This window comes from Bos mutus, chromosome X (genome assembly GCF_027580195.1).
Source record: "Bos mutus isolate GX-2022 chromosome X, NWIPB_WYAK_1.1, whole genome shotgun sequence".
In the NCBI taxonomy this organism is placed as follows: domain Eukaryota; kingdom Metazoa; phylum Chordata; class Mammalia; order Artiodactyla; family Bovidae; genus Bos; species Bos mutus.
Window position 1 is genome coordinate 20,630,608 of NC_091646.1, and position 18,783 is coordinate 20,649,390.

The 18,783-nt window shown below is 41.4% G+C and overlaps 1 protein-coding gene across 1 annotated transcript in view; it reads right to left on the minus strand.

The window, feature by feature from the left end:
- LOC102268855 (adhesion G-protein coupled receptor G4) overlaps positions 1 to 18,783 on the minus strand; it is a 66,216-nt gene that overhangs the window by 15,958 nt on the left and 31,475 nt on the right. The window contains 6 exon segments of the mRNA XM_070366554.1: positions 4,449 to 4,563; positions 4,566 to 4,714; positions 5,643 to 5,764; positions 8,846 to 8,949; positions 11,463 to 11,508; positions 12,981 to 13,100. Coding sequence (XP_070222655.1) covers positions 4,449 to 4,563; positions 4,566 to 4,714; positions 5,643 to 5,764; positions 8,846 to 8,949; positions 11,463 to 11,508; positions 12,981 to 13,100 — 656 coding nt within the window.

An 18,783-nucleotide genomic window follows, 5' to 3' on the forward strand; every position in this document is an offset into this window, starting at 1 on the left:
AAAAGAAAATTATTAGACAACATTTTTATACTAACATGATTTTAAGCCTAGGTAATCTAAGATATTCCCATCAACTACTAGAATTAATAAAAAAATTTATGAAATTCACATACATAAGAAAGAGTTACCAAAAATAAACAGTTCTCTCTTGTAGAAAAAAGAATCTAGAAACTAAAATATATACATCTGTGTTTTCCTCCTTTTCCAATACAATGTTGAAAAACTCTAATGTATTAAATCTACTTACTAAACAATTCAATGCTACAATTGGTATCTTTGGAACTAATTATGTCTCTTTACAAAAATCTTAGTACAAAAAAGATCTTCACAACCCAGATAATCACGATGGTGTAATCACTCACCTAGAGCCAGACTTCCTGGAATGTGAAGTCAAGTGGGCCTTAAAAAGCATCACTACGAACAAAGCTAGTGGAGGTGATGGAATTCCAGTTGAGCTATTTCAAATCCTGAAAGATGATGTTGTGGAAGTGCTGCACTCAATATGCCAGCAAATTTGGAAAACTCAGCAGTGGCCACAGGACTGGAAAAGGTCAGTTTTCATTCCAATCCCAAAGAAAGGCAATGCCAAAGAATGCTCAAACTACTGCACAATTGCACTCATCTCACACACTAGTAAAGTGATGCTTAAAATTCTTCAAGCCAGGCTTCAGCAATACATGAAATGTGAACTTCCAGATGTTCAAGCTGGTTTTAGAAAAGGCAGAGGAACCAGAGATCAAATTGCCAACATCTTCTAGATCACTGAAAGAGCAAGAGAATTCCAGAAAAACATCTATTTCTGCTTTATTGACTATGCCAAAGCCTTTGTGTGGATCGCAATAAACTGTGGAAAATTCTAAAAGAGATGGGAATACCAGACCACTTGACCTGCCTCTTGAGAAACCTATATGCAGGTCAGGAAGCAACAGTTAGAACTGGACATGGAACAACAGACTGGTTCCAAATAGGAAAAGGAATACGTCAAGGCTGTATATTGTCACCCTGCTTATTTAACTTATATGCAGAGTACATCATGAAAAACGCTGGGCTGGAAGAAGCACAGGCTGGAATCAAGATTGCTGGGAGAAATATCAATAACCTCAGATATGCAGATGATACCACCCTTATGGCAGAAAGTGAAGAAGAAGTAAAGAGCCTCTTGATGAAAACGAAAGAGGAGAGTGAAAAAGTTGGCTTAGTGATACTGGATGCGCGGGGCTGGTGCACTGGGATGACCCAGAGGGATGGTACAGGGAGGGAGGAGAGAGGGGAGTTCAGGATGGGGAACACGTGTATACCTACAGTGGATTCATGTTGATGTATGGCAAAACCAGTACAATATTGTAAAGTAATTAGCCTCCAATTAAAATAAATAAATTTATATTAAAAAAATAAAAATAATAAAATAAACTCCAAAAAAAAAAGTTGGCTTAAAGCTCAACATTCAGAAAACTAAGATCATGGTATCTGATCCCATCACCTCATGGCAAATAGATGGGGAAACAGTGGAAACAGTGGCTGATTTTATTTTTCTGGGCTCCAAAATCACTGCAGATGGTGATTGCAGCCATGAAATTAAAAGACACTTACTCCTGGGAAGAAAAGTTATGACCAACCTAGATAGCATATTGAAAAGCAGAGACATTACTTTGCCAACAAAGGTCCGGCTAGTCAAGGCTATGGTTTTTCCAGTGGTCATGTATGGATGTCTGAGTTGGACTACAAGGAAAGCTGAGAGCTGAAGAATTGATGCTTTTGAACTGTGGTGTTGGAGAAGACTCTTGAGAGTCCCTTGGACTGCAAGGAGATCCAACCAGTCCATCCTAAAGGAGATCAGTCCTGGGTGTTCATTGGAAGGACTGATGTTGAAGCTGAAACTCCAGTACTTTGGCCACCTGGTGTGGAGAGCTAAGTCATTTGAAAAGACCCTGATACTGGGAAAGATTGAGGGCAGGAGGAGAAGGGGATGACAGAGGATGAGATGGTTGGATGGCATCACCAACTCAGTGGACATGGGTTTGGGTGGATTCCGGGAGTTGGTGATGGACAAGGAGGCCTGGCGTGCTGTGGTTCATGGGATTACAAAGAGTTGTACACGACTGAGCGACTGAACTGAACTGAACTGAAGTAAAAGATATTAATCTGTAAAGCAATTATCCTTCAATTAAAAAATAAATAAACTTTTGAAAAAGATAATAAAACACCATAGATCTCTGGATGCCAATATAAGCTCTGCATTTCTAAGGAAGTATAATTTCCACCGGCAGTCTTGATTCCAACTTGTGGTTCACCCAGCCCAGCATTTTGCATGATGTACTCTGCATATAAGTTAAATAAGCAGGGTGACAATACACAGTCTTGACGTGCTCCTTTCCCGATTTGGAACCAGTCTGTTTTTCCATGTCCAGTTCTAACTGTTGCTTCTTGACCTGTATACAGATTTCTCAGGAAGTGGGTAAGGTGGTCCGATATTCCCATCTCTTGAAGACTTTTCCACAGTTTGTTGTGATCCACATAGTCAAAGGCTTTGGCATAGTCAACAAAGCAGAGTAGATGTTATTTCTGGAATTCTCTTGCTTTTTCTATGATCCAACAGATGTTGGCAATTTGATCTCTGGTTCCTCTGCCTTTTCTAAATCTAGCTTGAACATCTGGAAGTTCTTGGTTCACATATTGTTGAAGCCTGGCTTGGAGAATTTTGAGCATTATTTTGCTAGCATGTGAGATGAGTACAATTGTGAGGTAGTTTGAGCATTCTTTGGCATTGCCTTTCTTTGGGAATGGAATGAAAACTGACCTTTTCCAGTCCTGTGGCCACTATTGAGTTTTCTAAATTTCCTGGCATATTGAGTGCAGCATATTTCACAGCATCATCTTTTAGGATTTGGAATAGCTCAACTGGAATTCCATCACCTCCACTAGCTTTGTTAGTAGTGATGCATCCTAAGGCCCAGTTGACTTTACATTCCAGATTGTCTGGCTCAAGGTGAGTGATCACACCATCGTGGTAATCTGAGTCATTAAGATCTTTTCTGTATAGTTCTTCTGTGTGTTCTTGCCACCTCTTCTTAATATCTTCTGCTTCTGTTAGGTCCATACCATTACTGTCCTGTACTGAGTGCATCTTTGCATGAAATGTACCCTTGGTATCTCTAATTTCCTTGAAGAGAGATGTAGTCTTCCTCATTCTCTTGTTTTCCTCTACTTCTTTGCATTGTTCACTTAGGAAGGCTTTCTTATCCCTCCTTGCTATTCTTTGGAACTCTGCATTCAGAGGGGTATATCTTGCCTTTTCTCTTTTGCCTTTCTCTTCTCTTCTTTTCTCAGCTCTTTGTGGGCCTCCTCAGACAGTCGTTTTGCCTTTTTGCACTAGCCATTTTGCCCTTTTGCCTTTTTCCATCTCCTATGGATCCAACACATTTTCTAAATGCTAAGTCTTGTTTGAATAGGCAAGGGGTGGGGAATAGCTGAGCTGTTCATGTCAGTTAGAATTACAGGAAAGCAACCAATGAGAACTATTCACGCTAAGTTCCTTCCTGGCTTCTCTAGGGTGGCAGAATGGTGACAGTTATAAGACGTGGTGTGAAACGGAGTATGTCTGAACCAGCACCCTCTCACGTCTTTCAGGTGTTTTCCCTGGCCCTTTAACAATCTGACTACATCCTAGAGGTCAACGTCCAAACTATGGAGATAGACTCCCTGGTTCAAACCCCAGTTCTGCCGCTTACTAGCTGTGCAAATTCTGGCAAATTACATAATCTCTTTGTGCCTCAGCATCCTCATCTGTTAAGTGGGAATAATGATGAAACCTTTCCCATAGAGATATTGTGAAGATTAAAGGTTGTTGCTGTTGTTTAGTTGCTCAGTCATGTCTGAATCTTTGCAACCCCATGCTCCACTGTCCATGGGATTTTCCAGGCAAGAATACTGGAGAGTGTTACCATTTCCTTCTCCAGGAGATCTTCCCCAACCAGGGGTCAAACCCACATCTCCTGCATTGGCAGGTGGATTCTTTGTCTCTGAGCCACCAAGGAAGCCCTGAAGATTCAAGCTGAGATTAAATGAGATGCTTTGAACCATGTTGGGCACATGGAACACCAGCTCAGTGTTGGCTATTGTATCCATGTGTGTTTGTTGGGATTGTAACTTGAGAAAGAGAAGGATAAAAGCTGACAGGTTCACTACTATAGATCTAGCATTTAGCACAGCACAGCAGCAGCTGCTCAGTAAATATATGTGAACCAGTGTCTCGCCATAGAGGTCCAAAGCTTGATTTACAGAGCAATACAGACAGAAAAAGAAATGCCCACCCCCAAACCAGTGAGGCAATGCTTAATTCCTTACTTATGATAATAGCAGAAGTTTGGTCCCTAATACTTGTATAATAGAATTAGACAGACATAGGCTTGAAACAGAGACATCAAGGACAATGGCAGATATACTTACCCCAACCAACCAGACAAAATTTAAGGATATAATTGGAAATGTATATGTTGAAGACTTTGACTAGAGCAAAATACATGTGGACTGCCTCCAGGCCCATTCAAGTCAAAGACACGAGCAGAAATAATGAAGTGCCACAGCAGCTGTGATACAAAGGCCCGCTTTCTGAAATGATGATGATCAGGAATTGACTAGAAATACCGGGTTTAGCATCAGTAATGCTGTGTACAAGTTGATCAGGATTTTAGAAGGATGATCTTTTAGAAGTTTGCTAAAGGAAAAGGCGCAATGTGAGGCAGGGTCTCTGCTTTTGATCAAGCATGGCCATGCTTTCTATGTATAATAATTAAAAGAATGAAAGAACTGCCTATTAAAATTTAATTATTCATATTATCTTATATGTACTAAATTTTTGAGTCCCCCACCATCTTTCCAGGTAGAATCAAAATATTCCAAATAAGGTGACCTTTAGTAATAGAAATAATAACAGCTTCTCTCAGCTAAGCAGTCCCCTTCTTTGAAGAAAAGGAAGGAAAGACTTCCTTGTATACTACAATTCCACCATCACTCCTTCTACTGACTCAAGACTAAATCTACACATGACCAAGTAGCAAGATGACTATAGGAACCATTTCACATAGTTACTTGGGTATTTCAAAAATCCAGACACTTGACTTCATGAAATTTTTCAAGAATTTTCAATTTTCACTTGAAAAGAATTTTCAAGTCTTTTGCCTATTTTTAATGTATTGTCTTTCTTTTGCTTTTTGCTTTGTAGTTTTTAATATATTCTGCGTATAAGTCCTTTGTCAGATATATATATAGTGAATATCTTCTCTTAATCTGTGGCTTGCATTTTCACTATTTTCATGGTATCTTTTGATTTAAAAAAGCTCTTAATTTTAATGGAGTCCAACTGATTAACTTTTTCTTTACTACTTAGTGTTTTTGTACCCTGTTGGAGAAATCTTTTCCTATCTCAAACCTATTGTTGTTTAAAAAATTCAATTACAATCTTTTTTTCAGAGGAGCCTTGATTTTTTTTTAACCTGGCCACTTCATAATCTAAAGGATGTGACCTCTGCCTATTGTGATGAATAAGAACATTTCTGTTACATTAACATGAAATTAACAAGGATACAATGCCAAGAGCATCCATCAAACCAAATTAAACTTAGAGTAAAACTCTACCAACTTACTGAAAAGCTAGGTATGTCACTATTGCAGGTCCCAGGAAAATGGAGGAGATTCCACATCCGATGTACGTTATAATCACTAATATCTGTTCATTCACTGCATCCACTGCAGACCTGGATAAATCCTAGGGAATGCAATGTGTTGTATTTTATACATTTGGCTAGGCAAGTTTATGGTAAAAAGTTTCCAGTGCCCACTAACAGTAGCTTCCCAGGATGTACAGCATCTCTGTTAAAGCTCTTATAAAACCAGAGTATGTAGATGGATATACAGTAAGACTGTATGTTGTTCATTGATTATGCCTAGTGCAACTTACTGTGCATGGGGCATGGAGAGCCATCAACAGCACTGGAAGAACATTTAGTCCTTGGTTTTATTGTCATTAACATGTTCCACACTTCAAATATAACCAAACTAATAGATGTGAATTTGAGATACACTGTGAATTATTATCTGAACTGAGCGTTCCAAAACATTGCACAGAACATCAAAAAAATGTTCCTTTCCCTTAGACCTTCAATAATTTTCATAAAATTAAAAGACAAAGTGGACCTTAGAGATCACATAAACCTGTAATTTCTTAACCTGAGAACTATAAAAGACTTGAAATGGTGTGCAAATTACTTGAATATATTTGAATATATTTGAAATTCAAATTATTTGAATATATTCTGGGAAGACGGTCCATACTTTCCATCAGATGGCAATGGAGCTTCGTGACTCCTAAAAGGTTAACAAATGCTGGTCTACTCTGGTAGTTCTCTACTGGACACAGTTTTACCCCTCCCCTGGGTCATGTGGCAATGTCCGGAGACATTTTTGGTTGTCTCACCTGAAGAAGGTGCTACTGGCATCTAGTGGGTAGAGACCAGGAATGCTGCTAAACAACCTTGAATGCACAAAACAGCACGCACGACAAAGAAATATACGGCCCAAAATAGCAATAGCGCTAAGGTTAAAACATCCTCATCCACTCCAATCTTTCACATTCCAGAAGACAAATTTAAGATCCAAACAAGTGAAACAACCTGACCAAGATCACATAGACAGCTAGTAACAGAGCTAGATTGTGAACCATGGGCTTTTGACTCATGCTGTAATGTTCTAACCAATTTGCAGGTGGGTAAACAAAATTCTTACAGTTCAATAAGTGTCAATGGGTTTACCTCTTATTTGTTGAGTAGACATGGTTAAAAAAAAAAGAAAGAAAGAAAAAGAAAACTATAAAACAGACTCTTAGCCCTCAGGGAGTTTACCATTAGTAGAAGAAACAACTCATACACAACATATTCATATACCAGTATATAATATATACAGTACAGTAACTTAGGAGAACTAAGAAAGCATTCAAGGGTGGGTAAAGAAGAAGGAAATGCATTTGAGCCATTTTGAAGGAAAACTCATCAAGTCCTGATGTTAGGGAAGACCAAAGGAAATGAAGGAGAGAAGGATTAACAATTACTCCCAAGGCTCTAAGCCTGGATATGCAAGTTGATCAGAAAACTCTTGCTTGGTTAACTATCGCAAGTATTAAAAATAAATATTTCTTTCTTACACTGCAATTTGGCAATAACTATTAAAATTTAATATTCTAATTGGAAGCAATTCTACTTCTATCAATTTATTCTATAGAAATACACCAGTATTCAGATCAGTTCAGTTGCTCAGTCATGTCCGACTCTTTGCGACCCGTGAATTGCAGCATGCCAGCCCTCCCTGTCCATCACCAACTCCTGGAGTTCATTCAAACTCATGTCCATCGAGTCGGTGATGCTATCCAACCATCTCATCCTCTGTCATCCCCTTCTCTTCCTGCCCCCAATGCCTCCCAGCATCAGAGTCTTTTCCAATGAGTCAACTCTTCGCATGAGGTGGCCAAAGTACTGGAGTTTCAGCTTTAGCATCAGTCCTTCCAAAGAACTCCCAGGACTGATCTCCTTTAGAATGGACTGGTTGGATCTCCTTGCAGTCCAAGGGACTCTCAAGAGTCTTCTCCAACACCACAGTTCAAAAGCATCAATTCTTCAGCACTCAGCTTTCTTCACAGTCCGACTCAGACATCCACACATGACCACTGGAAAAACCATAGCCTTGACTAGATGGACCTTTATTGGCAAAGTAATGTCTCTGCTTTTGAATATGCTTGCTAGGTTGGTCATAACTTTCCTTCCAAGGAATAAGCGTCTTTTAATTTCATGGCTGCAATCGCCATCTGCAGTGATTTTGGAGCCCAGAAAAATAAAGTCTGACACTGTTTCCACTGTTTCCCCATCTATTTCCCATGAAGTGATGGGGCCAGGTGCCATAATCTTAATTTTCTGAATGTTGAGCTTTAAGTCAACTTTTTCACTCTCCTCTTTCACTTTCATCAAGAGGCTTTTTAGTTCCTCTTCACTTTCTGCCATAAGGGCGGTGTCATCTAATGAATAAAAATGTGTACTATAGCATTATTCATAATGGAGAAAAACAGTAACAACTCAAATGCTTACTGTAGCAGATTGGTTAAATTCCACTGTGTTAAATTCACACAGTGGAATACCATAAAAATATTTTTTAAAAATTTAAGTAGATAGACATATATTTGCCTGAAAGGTGTCCAATATATATTGTTAAGTGAAAAGCAAGTGGTAAAACCAGTATGTATAATTTGATCCCATTTTTAAAAACCAAAAGATATATTAATATATGTATATAGGAAAAGAATCTGAAAGAACATATATAAAGGTGTTAATGTGATTTCTTTGGAGGGGGGTTATAGGGACCTTTTCTGTAAAGTTTGAATTTTGAGAAATTGGCATTAATTTTACAAGAAAAAAAATAAACATTCATTTCAACTTGCTCTACTTTGAATGAACAAGGTGGGCGGCTTTCTTCCACTTGCATGCCACTTTTCCATAACTTAATTCATACATATATTCCTAGTCTGTAATCTAATAAAAGTTGTCAAAACTCTATTAAAGAGTGATTAAGAGGCAACCAGGCTTCCCTGGTGGCTCTGACAGTAAGGAATCTGCCTGCAATGCAGGAGACCTGGCTTTGATCCCTGGTTTGGGAAGATCCCCTGGAGAAGAGAATGGCTACCCACTCTGGTATCGTTGCCTGGAGAATTCCATGGACAGAGGAGCTTGGTGGGCTACAGTCCATAGGGTTTCAAAGAATCCAACATGACTGAGCGACTAACACTTCACACACTGAGACAACTCACCATTAAGACTCCAAAATGGGTAAGGTGATCACATTGACAGTTTGTGTAACTTACATTTGTTTCCTTCACGTTACAGTCTGATGAGTTCCATCCATCTTGCCTATCTGCAAGTGACAGAAGGGAATTTCAAAGCAATTTTTCTTTTCTCAGAAATGTTTAACTTTTCATTATATGTACCTTTCCAACGTGTGCTATGATTAGTATTGTTTGTTAAGACAGCAGGATAGCAGTATAATTGAGCCTGAAATTAAATTAATCCTAATAGGCAGAACTGACTTGTGGAGGACTTCATCAATGGCATAACTTCTTTGGTCCTCACTTTTCCTGTTCTTCTACAGATTAGGACAGACTTTAACGATGAACAACAGTCCTGCCACTATGTTGGAGTGACAGTAAGGACTGTTTTTTTTTTAAGTAGCACAAAGAGGAAACAGATCTAGAACTTTTTAAAGTGCTTGAGCTATGGAATACAGATGACGCGTGGGGTTCCTCAATGGGACTGGAATAAACATTTGAAACAACCAGCTCAATCTAGAATTCAAATGGTCTCAAGTGTTTTGCATTCAAGTCAAATTATGGTCTAGAACTCCTTCAGATCAGTCATTCAGTCGTGTCCGACTCTTTGCAACCCCATGAATCACAGCATGCCAGGCCTCCCTGTCCATCACCAACTCCTGGAGTTCACCCAGACTCGGAACTCCTTAGGGCCAATTAAAGCCCCTGGTCTGCTTGATACCTGCCTAGTTTCTCACTCCTGAGCACACTCAGGCTTCTAGAACTAAGCCACATACCTTGAGAACTTGTAGATCTTGGGTACTAGATGACATTTAGAGTTAAACCTCTAGAGTAGTACTAGAGCAGAGGGGTTCTCCTAAGTGTGGTTAAAATTTGTCCATCCAGGATAACACTAAGAGATTCCAGAAGTTCTAGATACATGGACAGGGGGTGGGGGCAAAATATGACCTGGAACAAGCCCATTAATGGATATTAATGAACACACAGATCAGCTTATTGAGGCTGTGGGGGACAAAGCTTATCATTTTACAGAAATCTTACCGTGAACGACTTGAAGGGGACCAGGAAAGGACAGTGATATCTCTGTTGTAAGAAAGTAGTATTATCTTCCCCCACCCCAGAATTTCAAGGATACTAAAAAAGGAAACATCCCAGACAGAGTTTCTACAGGTGGAAGGACTGCTCCCAGAGACACTCCTGGCATTCCAGGAGCAATTGCTTCTGTGCAGGAATTTTCTGAGATTGGGCTACATCCTTACAGATTCCAATGGCAATGGCAAGCTTAAGAGGAACCCATTCAGCAATCCCTTTCCATCACCCCTTCTCTCTCTTTTTTAAAATTTTTATCAGAGTATAGTTGATTCACAATCCGTTAGTTTCAGATGTGCAGCAAAGTGAATCAGACATACATATACACATATCCACTCTTTTTTAGATTCTTTCCCCATATAGGCCATTACAGAGTATTGAGTAGAATTCCCTGCGCTATACAGTAGGTCCTTATTAGTTAACTATTTTATATATAGTACTGTGTATATCAGAGAAGGCGATGGCACCCCACTCCAGTACTCTTGTCTGGAAAATCCCATGGACGGAGGAGCCTGATGGGCTGCAGTCCATGGGGTCGCGAAGAGTCAGACACGACTGGGCGACTTCACTTTCACTTTTCACTTTCCTGCATTGGAGAAGGAAATGGCAACCCACTCCAGTGTTCTTGCCTGGAGAATCCCAGGGACGGGGGAGCCTGGTGGGCTGCCGTCTATGGGGCCGCACAGAGTCGGACACGACTGAAGCGACTTAGCAGCAGCAGCAGTGTGTATATGCCAATCCCAAACTCCCAATGTATCCAGCTTACCCCCTGGTAACCATAAGTTTGTTTTCTACATCTGGGACTCTATTTCTGTTTTGTAGGTAAGTTCATTTATAGCCTTTTTTTTTTAGATTTCACATATGAGTGATACCATGTGATATTTCTTTCTCTGTCTGACTTCACACATTTAGAGCTTCTCTAAGTCCATCTATGTCCCTGCAAATGGCATTATTTCCATGACTCCTTCTCTTACGGTCTCCAAAGAGTCATACTCAATCAAGTAGGGAGGGTCCTTAGAGACCAACCAGAATGTCTTATCCCCTCCATGAAAAGATAAAAAGACTGAAGCACCTAGAGAGTAAACGGACCACTCAAGGTCACACAGTCAATATAGAAGAGAAGAGGGAAAACAAAGGAGACAGTAGGCCTGGCAGATCTCATGGGAAAGCTCAGATAAAGAGCCAGATCTTCACTCCTCAGCTTTCTTCAAACAGCTCAAGGCTGCTCTGTACTGCTGTCTTCTAACTTTCTTTCTTCCAGTTTGCTGAGTTATGTGCTTTCTTTCTAATCTCCCAAATAAGTCTTTTTTCAAAAAGAAAGTTTTAAAAATGAAACCCCCATGCCCTAATTAGATATGAAGCATATTCATATCTTGGTCATTTGGAGTTCCCTGTAGGGTCTGTTAAGACAGTGGCTTCAGTACAGCTTGCTCCCACGTAACGCCCAAATAGCAACAGGGTCAGGGACAAAGTCTCATTGAGAGTGAAAGCCAAAGCTTGCTATGAAAATTACTGTTATTCCCAAAGTCCCAAAAGGCACAGCGAACTTGATCATAATTCTAGAAAAAAGAAAAATCAGAGGCAAATAGCTTTCCTTGCGACTGTCACCAAATAATGACAACTACACACAAGTCTTTTCTTCTTGATGTTTTCTTAAAGAGTAGACACACACACACACACCATTTGTAAGCTGGTTTTAAAATAAACTCCAAGTATCTTGGGGTTTACAAGTGAGTAACAAAACAATATGTTACTGCTTCATAGTGATCTGGTATATATCCTTTAATATCTTCGGTAAATGGAGAATTTGCCAAGTCTTCCTGGTACAAGGCCCAGGAGAAGGATTGGAGTGGCTCTGATGTGCAGTAGGTGCTACTTGTGAAATTCTGGAATTTGGGGCTCATAGCTGAGATCAAGCCTTATGGATACAATATTCAGATGCCTCAGGCTTCCTTGGTGACTCAGGGGTAAAGAATATGCCTGCCAGTGTGACACGGGTTTGATCCCTGATCCAGAAAGATTCCACATGCAGTGGAGCAACTAAGCCAATGAGCCACAACTACTGAGCCTACGCTCTAGAGTCCAAGAGCCAAAACCAAGCCACTGCAATGAGAAGCCCAAGCACCGACTAGACAGTGGCCCCCACTCACCACAGCTAAAGAAAAGCCCACACCACAACAAAGACCCAGCAGAGCCAAAAATAAAATAAATAAATTTAAAAATAAAAAAAAAGATTAATCCACCTCCTCATCAGGTCTAGTGAGCATTCCTGAAGCCTCACCAGCTCCTGCAATCTCCAAGGAGCTGGATGGCAATTAGAAATTGGTTACTGGGGATGCCTGGAGAGCTGTGGCGCCAGCCAGAATTAAGAGATCTTAACCGTTAGATATATTTCATTTGGTATCTTTTAAAAAGAACTCCTTCTCCCACTCTTCCTTTTTTCCTTCTAGAGTTAAGACCTGTGAAAAATATGCTGTACCATATGGTCTTTTAGATTGGCAATGAAGGAAGCTATTAAGACTCCACACTGGACATAGATTAACATCAAAGAACGGAGTAGTAGTTCATTCTTATATCATGGCTAAATTTGAGCATTTAGTAATATATACCTTATGTTATGCCATATGACTATGGTTTTAATTCTTTGGTGATAATTAATACATATTTTAATGCTCTTCATGGAAATTCAAAGGATAAAAATGTTTCACTATGTTGAATTAACTTGTTTGACTTTCTCAAAAATAAATGGAATTAAATATCATTTAGAGTGATGGGAAAACCAAAAGATCCACTTGCCCCCAGTCACTCCCCTGCCAATCTGCCACAGCACTGGAAACCTGCTGCTACTTATCCCTTTGGACTAAGGCGTTATTTCTAAAGTCCCCAATTACAATACACCTCTGCTACCTGGAAGGGAACAATCTTCATTATATCTTGGAATCACATCTGTTAAGTAGCCAATTATTTTTAACAGTAGAATCAGGGAGGGGTTCTGAGGCCTTATATTTTGAGATGAAAATGGATATGTTACCCGGTTTCTTTGAACATGCTGCAGAGTAATAACCACTGGGTCTGCCAAGTTTTGAATGGATATATCAGAAATGCTGGCACTCACGACATATGTGGTTAATGCTTTTGTGATGTTTTTGGTCTGCAGATGAAACATACAAGGAAGAGTTCAGGTCCTGCCTTTCTAATTTCTGGCATGTTAATCATCAGTCTAGAATTCTGAAGTACTGCATGCATTAGGTACAGACATGTGGAAAATAAAATCACAAGCTAAGAGGGAATTTCAGAGATAATTTAGTTCATCTCCTGTCTTCACATCAGGTCTAAATTATACACAGCTGGACCAATTTCCAGCCATATACCCAAATATCTATCCTATAAGCACTGGTTTTGCACCTGGAACGAAGTTCAGCTATTGCCTGCTAGTGCCTTCCAGACTCTGACATGACGCTGCTGCTGCTGCTGCTGCTGCTGCTGCTAAGTCGCTTCAGTCATGTCTGACTCTGTGTGACCCCATAGATGGCAGCCCACCAGGCTCCCCCGTCCCTGGGATTCTCCAGGCAAGAACACTGGAGTGGGTTGACCTGACGCAGTTTATCCCAACTCTAACCCTCACCCATCCTTACTTTCTTTGAGAGAGCCTCTCATTGGTGCTTTTGAACTGTGGTGTTGGAGAAGACTCTTGAGAGTCCCTTGGACTGCAAGGAGATCCAACCAGTGCATTCTAAAGGAGATCAGTCCTGGGTGTTCTTTGGAAGGACTGATGCTAAAGCTGAAACTCCAATACTTTGGCCACCTCATGTGAAGAGTTGACTCATCGGAAAAGACTCTGATGCTGGGAGGGATTGAGGGCAGGAGGAGAAGGGGACGACAGAGGATAAGATGGCTGGATGGCATCACCGACTCGATGGACATGAGTTTGAATGAACTCCGGGAATTGGTGATGGACAGGGAGGCCTGGCATGCTGCAATTCATGGGGTCGCAAAGAGTCGAACATGACTGAGCGACTGAACTGAACTGAACTCCTTATAAGGAAAATCAACTCATCATGGGTTAGTTACAACCTCTTCCTGTTGCATCCTCATTGGCAATGGAAGCTGGTTGATTATCATCCAGCTTGGAACAGTGTCCTCCCAGGACACCGTGACCTCTTAAACATAGGCACTGTGTGTCCTGGTGTCCCCTGCATGGCCTAGCACACAACAGGGGTTTTATCTTGTACCTACAGTGAGCCAGTTACTTTGTTAAGGGTGTTTCACATGCATTGTCTTCAGTTCTCACTGGAACAATGTAGGCATTTTTCAGGTATACTGGGGATTGGGAAGGCTCAAAAGCTTGGACAAAGTCACACAGTTGGTGAATGATAGAGCAGGGATGCGTCATAAACATTGGTCTAAAGGAAATGCAGCCAGTGAGATGCAGAGCTTGCTAATGCAGAGCCATTGAGATGGGCCTTGGCCCGTGTGCCACAGGCCAAGGTTCTAGGCGGCCAGGCAGCTGGGAAGGAGCTGCTTCTGGGGCTCACCTGAAGAGATGAGAGGTGAGGCGGGTACAGGACAGGATAGAGAGGAAGCAGAGCCTCTGAGGACTCATCAAGAAAACCTAGAAGTGGGGTGCCCTGATGATGTCTCATGAAGAACCTGCTGGGCCACTTTTAGAAGATGCCAAGCCCTCAAATTTCTTCAAATTTTCCAAAATCACTGCAGATGGTGACTGCAGCCATGAAATGAAAGACGCTTGCTCCTTGGAAGAAAAAGCCATGACAAACCTCAACAGTGTATAAAGGTCCATGTAGTCAAAGCTATGGTTTTTCCTGTAGTCATGTATGGATGTGAGAGTTGGACCATAAAGAAGGCTGAACACTGAAGAACTGATGCTTTTGAACTGTGGTGTTGGAGAAGACTCTTAAGAGTCCCTTGGACTGCAAGGAGATCCAACCAGTCCATCCTAAAGGAAATCAACCTTGAATATTCATTGAAGGACTGATGCTGAAACTGAAGCTCCAATACTTTGGCCACCTGATGTGAAGACCTGATTCATTAGAAAAGACCCTGATCGTAGGAAAGATTGAGGGCAGGAGGAGAAGGGGATGACAGAGGATGAGATAGTTGGATGGCATCACTGACTTAATGGACATGAGTTTGAGCAAGCTTCGGGGGATGGTGAAGGACAGGGAAGCTTGGTGTGCTGCAATCCATGGGATTGCAGAGTCAGACACGACTGAGAAACTGAACAACAAATCATTTCTGAGCCCTTAAGCCACTGAAAAACGAGGAATTATGAACACAGCCTGGGGCTCCCTAAGGAAGCTACTCACTTTCTGTTCGTGACCAGCTCTGTTCAACCAAAGCCAGCCTGGTGGGTCAGTGCTTCCCCTCCCAGAGGAATCCCCCTGGGCAATTCTTATGTAGAGGAGGGTTTGCAGCAAGATCCAGAGGAAAGGGTCCTGGCCGATGGTCAAAAAAAAAAAAAAAAAAGTCCTAGCCCAGGCCCTCTTGTTTCTTGAAAGTCCCTTCCCCTTTCTGGGACACTGGCAACATGAAGGAAGGTGGACCAAACACCTAACATCCCTCCCAACTTAGTCTAAGAGATGTGGTTTTCTGTAGTGAGAAGGCCAAAGGGGGAAACGCATAGTGACTTGGGACTGAATTAACCTACTTTCTGGCTTTCTTTCCTTGACCTACAAAGTGGCAGCCATTCAGGGAAAGGAACTAAACCCTTGCTGACTCTTCTGCCCTCTAGTTCTAGGCTCTGGTTGGACCGATTTCCACTTCTGAAGCTTTACAGAAGCGGTTTCCTCTGCCTGAAACAGCCCTCCTCCTTCTCCTCACCCTTTTAAATCTTCTAGCTGGTACTCGACCTCCATCTCAGCTGACACCTCTCCTACAGAGGCCTTTCCTGAGCTCCCAGGCAGCTGGGGTGCTGGGGCTCTGTGCTTCCGCAGTCCCTAGGCCATATTGAACTTGCCTTGGGCTCTGGCCCTCTCCACAAGAGCCACCGCTAGTGGAAGGGTGGAAGAGGAGACACATGTTTCCAAGAGTGGCGTTTTATTAACAATATGGGGCTTCCCTGGTGGCTCAGACAGTAAACATTCTGCCTGCAGTGCGGGAGACCCAGGTGTGATCCCTGGGCTGGGAAGATCCCCTGGAGAAGGAAATGGCAACCCACTCCAGTATTCTTGCCTGGAGGATTCCATGGACAGAGGAGACTGGTGGGCTACAATCCATGGGGTCTCAAAAAGTTGGACACAACTGAATGACTAACACTTTTACTTAAGGTAATATGTTGCAATGACAGTTAAGGTTTTGACCAAAAGATGTTAGAAGAAATAGTGTGAAAGCAGAGCTGTGAGACTTGGAACTTGGACGGGGGAGGGTTTGTAGTTAAACTGTGGCATTTCTTGTATGTGCTTACTCCCCCAAAATGAGTGGCTCAGGTCCCAGCCTCAGGTCACCCCTTTGCATGTGAGAACCCTCCCCCATACAGCACCACACAATACACATAGTAGGAATTTAATAAATATTTGCTAGTTGAATAAATAACTGGGTGAATAAATGAATACATTGTGTCACCTCCAGCAGGTCCCTTCTCCTCTCTGAGTCTCAATATCCTCATTGGTAAAATGAGGAGATGGGACACAATGAATTATAAGGACCCTTCCGGTTCTGAAATTGATGGTAGGTTACTTCTAATCCTTCTTCATCTGCCACTGTGACGTCTGAAGGCTAATATTGGCAAAGATCTTTAATCTTTTTCAGTAGAAGGTGTTAGTGAATAAAAATGACTTATTAGGTGTGAAATTTATGCTAAACAGGTTTATCTTTTATTTTACAAAACAAGCACACCTCTCTGAAGAAAAGAGAGAAGCTAAGACCAAAATAATGGCATCTAAGGTGACAGAAATTACAAGCTTGCCAAAAGGGTCTGAGTGCTATGAATCACATTCTTAATTTTTATTATAATTATTTGTTCATTAACTGGCTTGTCCTGGGTCCAGCTATTTTTCTCCATTAAAAATGCCTAATAAATATATAGCTGGTGAAAGCATGTTGAGTACCTAGCCCTATGATAGGTGCTATGAAAATAAAACACGTCTGAGCCATGACACATGCCACAACCTCCTTGGGAATACCAATCTAGAAACTAGGCCGAAGTGTAACACAAGAATACAAGCACAGGGTAAGGAAGAGAACAGAGGTTCATGAACTTTAGGCAAACTTCCTGGGTAGAATTTGAGCTAAGCCCATAGGAACAAATAGAATTTATACATAGAGGTGAGCAATTACAGAATTCCAGGAGAACAGCATCCTGGAGATATAGCTGGAGATAATGTTATAATGAACTGATATGCAGTATGTTTAAGCTGGCTCAATACAACCGCCTCCAAATAACTGTGGAAATTTAACCATTAGAAATTCATTTGTTTGGATAGTCTTTTTTAAAAATATGCACACCCAGGCACTAATGCATGAACCTCATAAATACTTGAACTTTGGAGTCAGATATCCTGGATTTGATTCCTAGCTATGCCACTTCCTAGCTGTGTGACTTTGGGCAAAATTACTTAACCTCTGTGTCTTAGTCTATTAGGGCTCCTATAACAAAGTCCAGATTACATGGCTTATAAACAACAGAAATTTATTTTTCACAGTTCTAGAGGCTGCAAGTCCAAGACCAAGGTGCCTACATGATTGGATTCTAGTGAAGGCTTGCTTTCTGGTTGACACCTTCTTGCTGTATTCTCACATGGTGGAATGGGTGAGAGAACTCTCTGAGGCTTCTTCCATAAGAGCACCAATCCCATTCATGAGGGCCCCATCCTCATGACATAATCACCACCCAAAGGACTCACCGGGTGATACATCACCTTGGGGGTTAAGATTTCAACACAAGAATTTTGAGAGGATACAAATGTTCATATCAGAGCACTCTTTGAGTCTTGGAGTATAAATACTAACAATTAAGAGTGATCATCAGCAACATCATGCCATCTCTGATTGCTCTCTTTCCAGCGGCTAGATGGGACAGAGCAGGCTGAAGAAATGGGCTTTTCATTAGGCAGAGCCCCAAGATAATCAAATAGTAAAATCAATGCAAACACTTACATGGTGTTAATGTGTACAAGGCACTATTCTAAGCATTTTATATGTATTAAGTCCTTTAATCCTTCAACAGCCCAGTGAGGTACTACTATCCTCCTGTTTACATAGGAAGAAACAAAGGCACTGGGCGTTGAAGAATTTGCCCACGAGTTCACGTGGGTGGACAGTGGCACAGCCAGCTTTAAATTCTGCATCCGGCCCCAGGGTCCCTGCTGTTAACCACATCCTACTTCCTCTCTGTTTAATAACAGGTGAGGACAGAAGCCCTTAGAGAAAGTTCTGTGGAGGCGGTGGGGAAGAGCAATGATGTCTGCACGCAAGTGTCCTACTGGACACCACTCAGCTTCAAATAAATTGGCCTGAGAAATGTGCATGTTGGCTTTGAAGATACAGGGGAGATATGGGAGGGGAGCACAGATAAGCCGAAATGGCATTTCATCAGGAGAACTCGCTGTTCTTTTCTGGTTTTGAAACATCTTGAGGCCTCCGTTTGGTCACCAGATAATCCTTAAGGTCCCTTCCCAAGCTGAGAAGCTGTGAAAATGAAAAACTGAGGAACATCATTAAAGTAGACGTTGATTCATGCTGAGAGCCAGGGGTTGTGCTGGAAGATTTGCAGAATAAATCAGAGAGCATATTTGAGAATAAACAGCACATCATGAAAATAACAAGAGTTCATAATTACAGTGAGTCACCATATGTCAGTTCATGACAGTTACCAG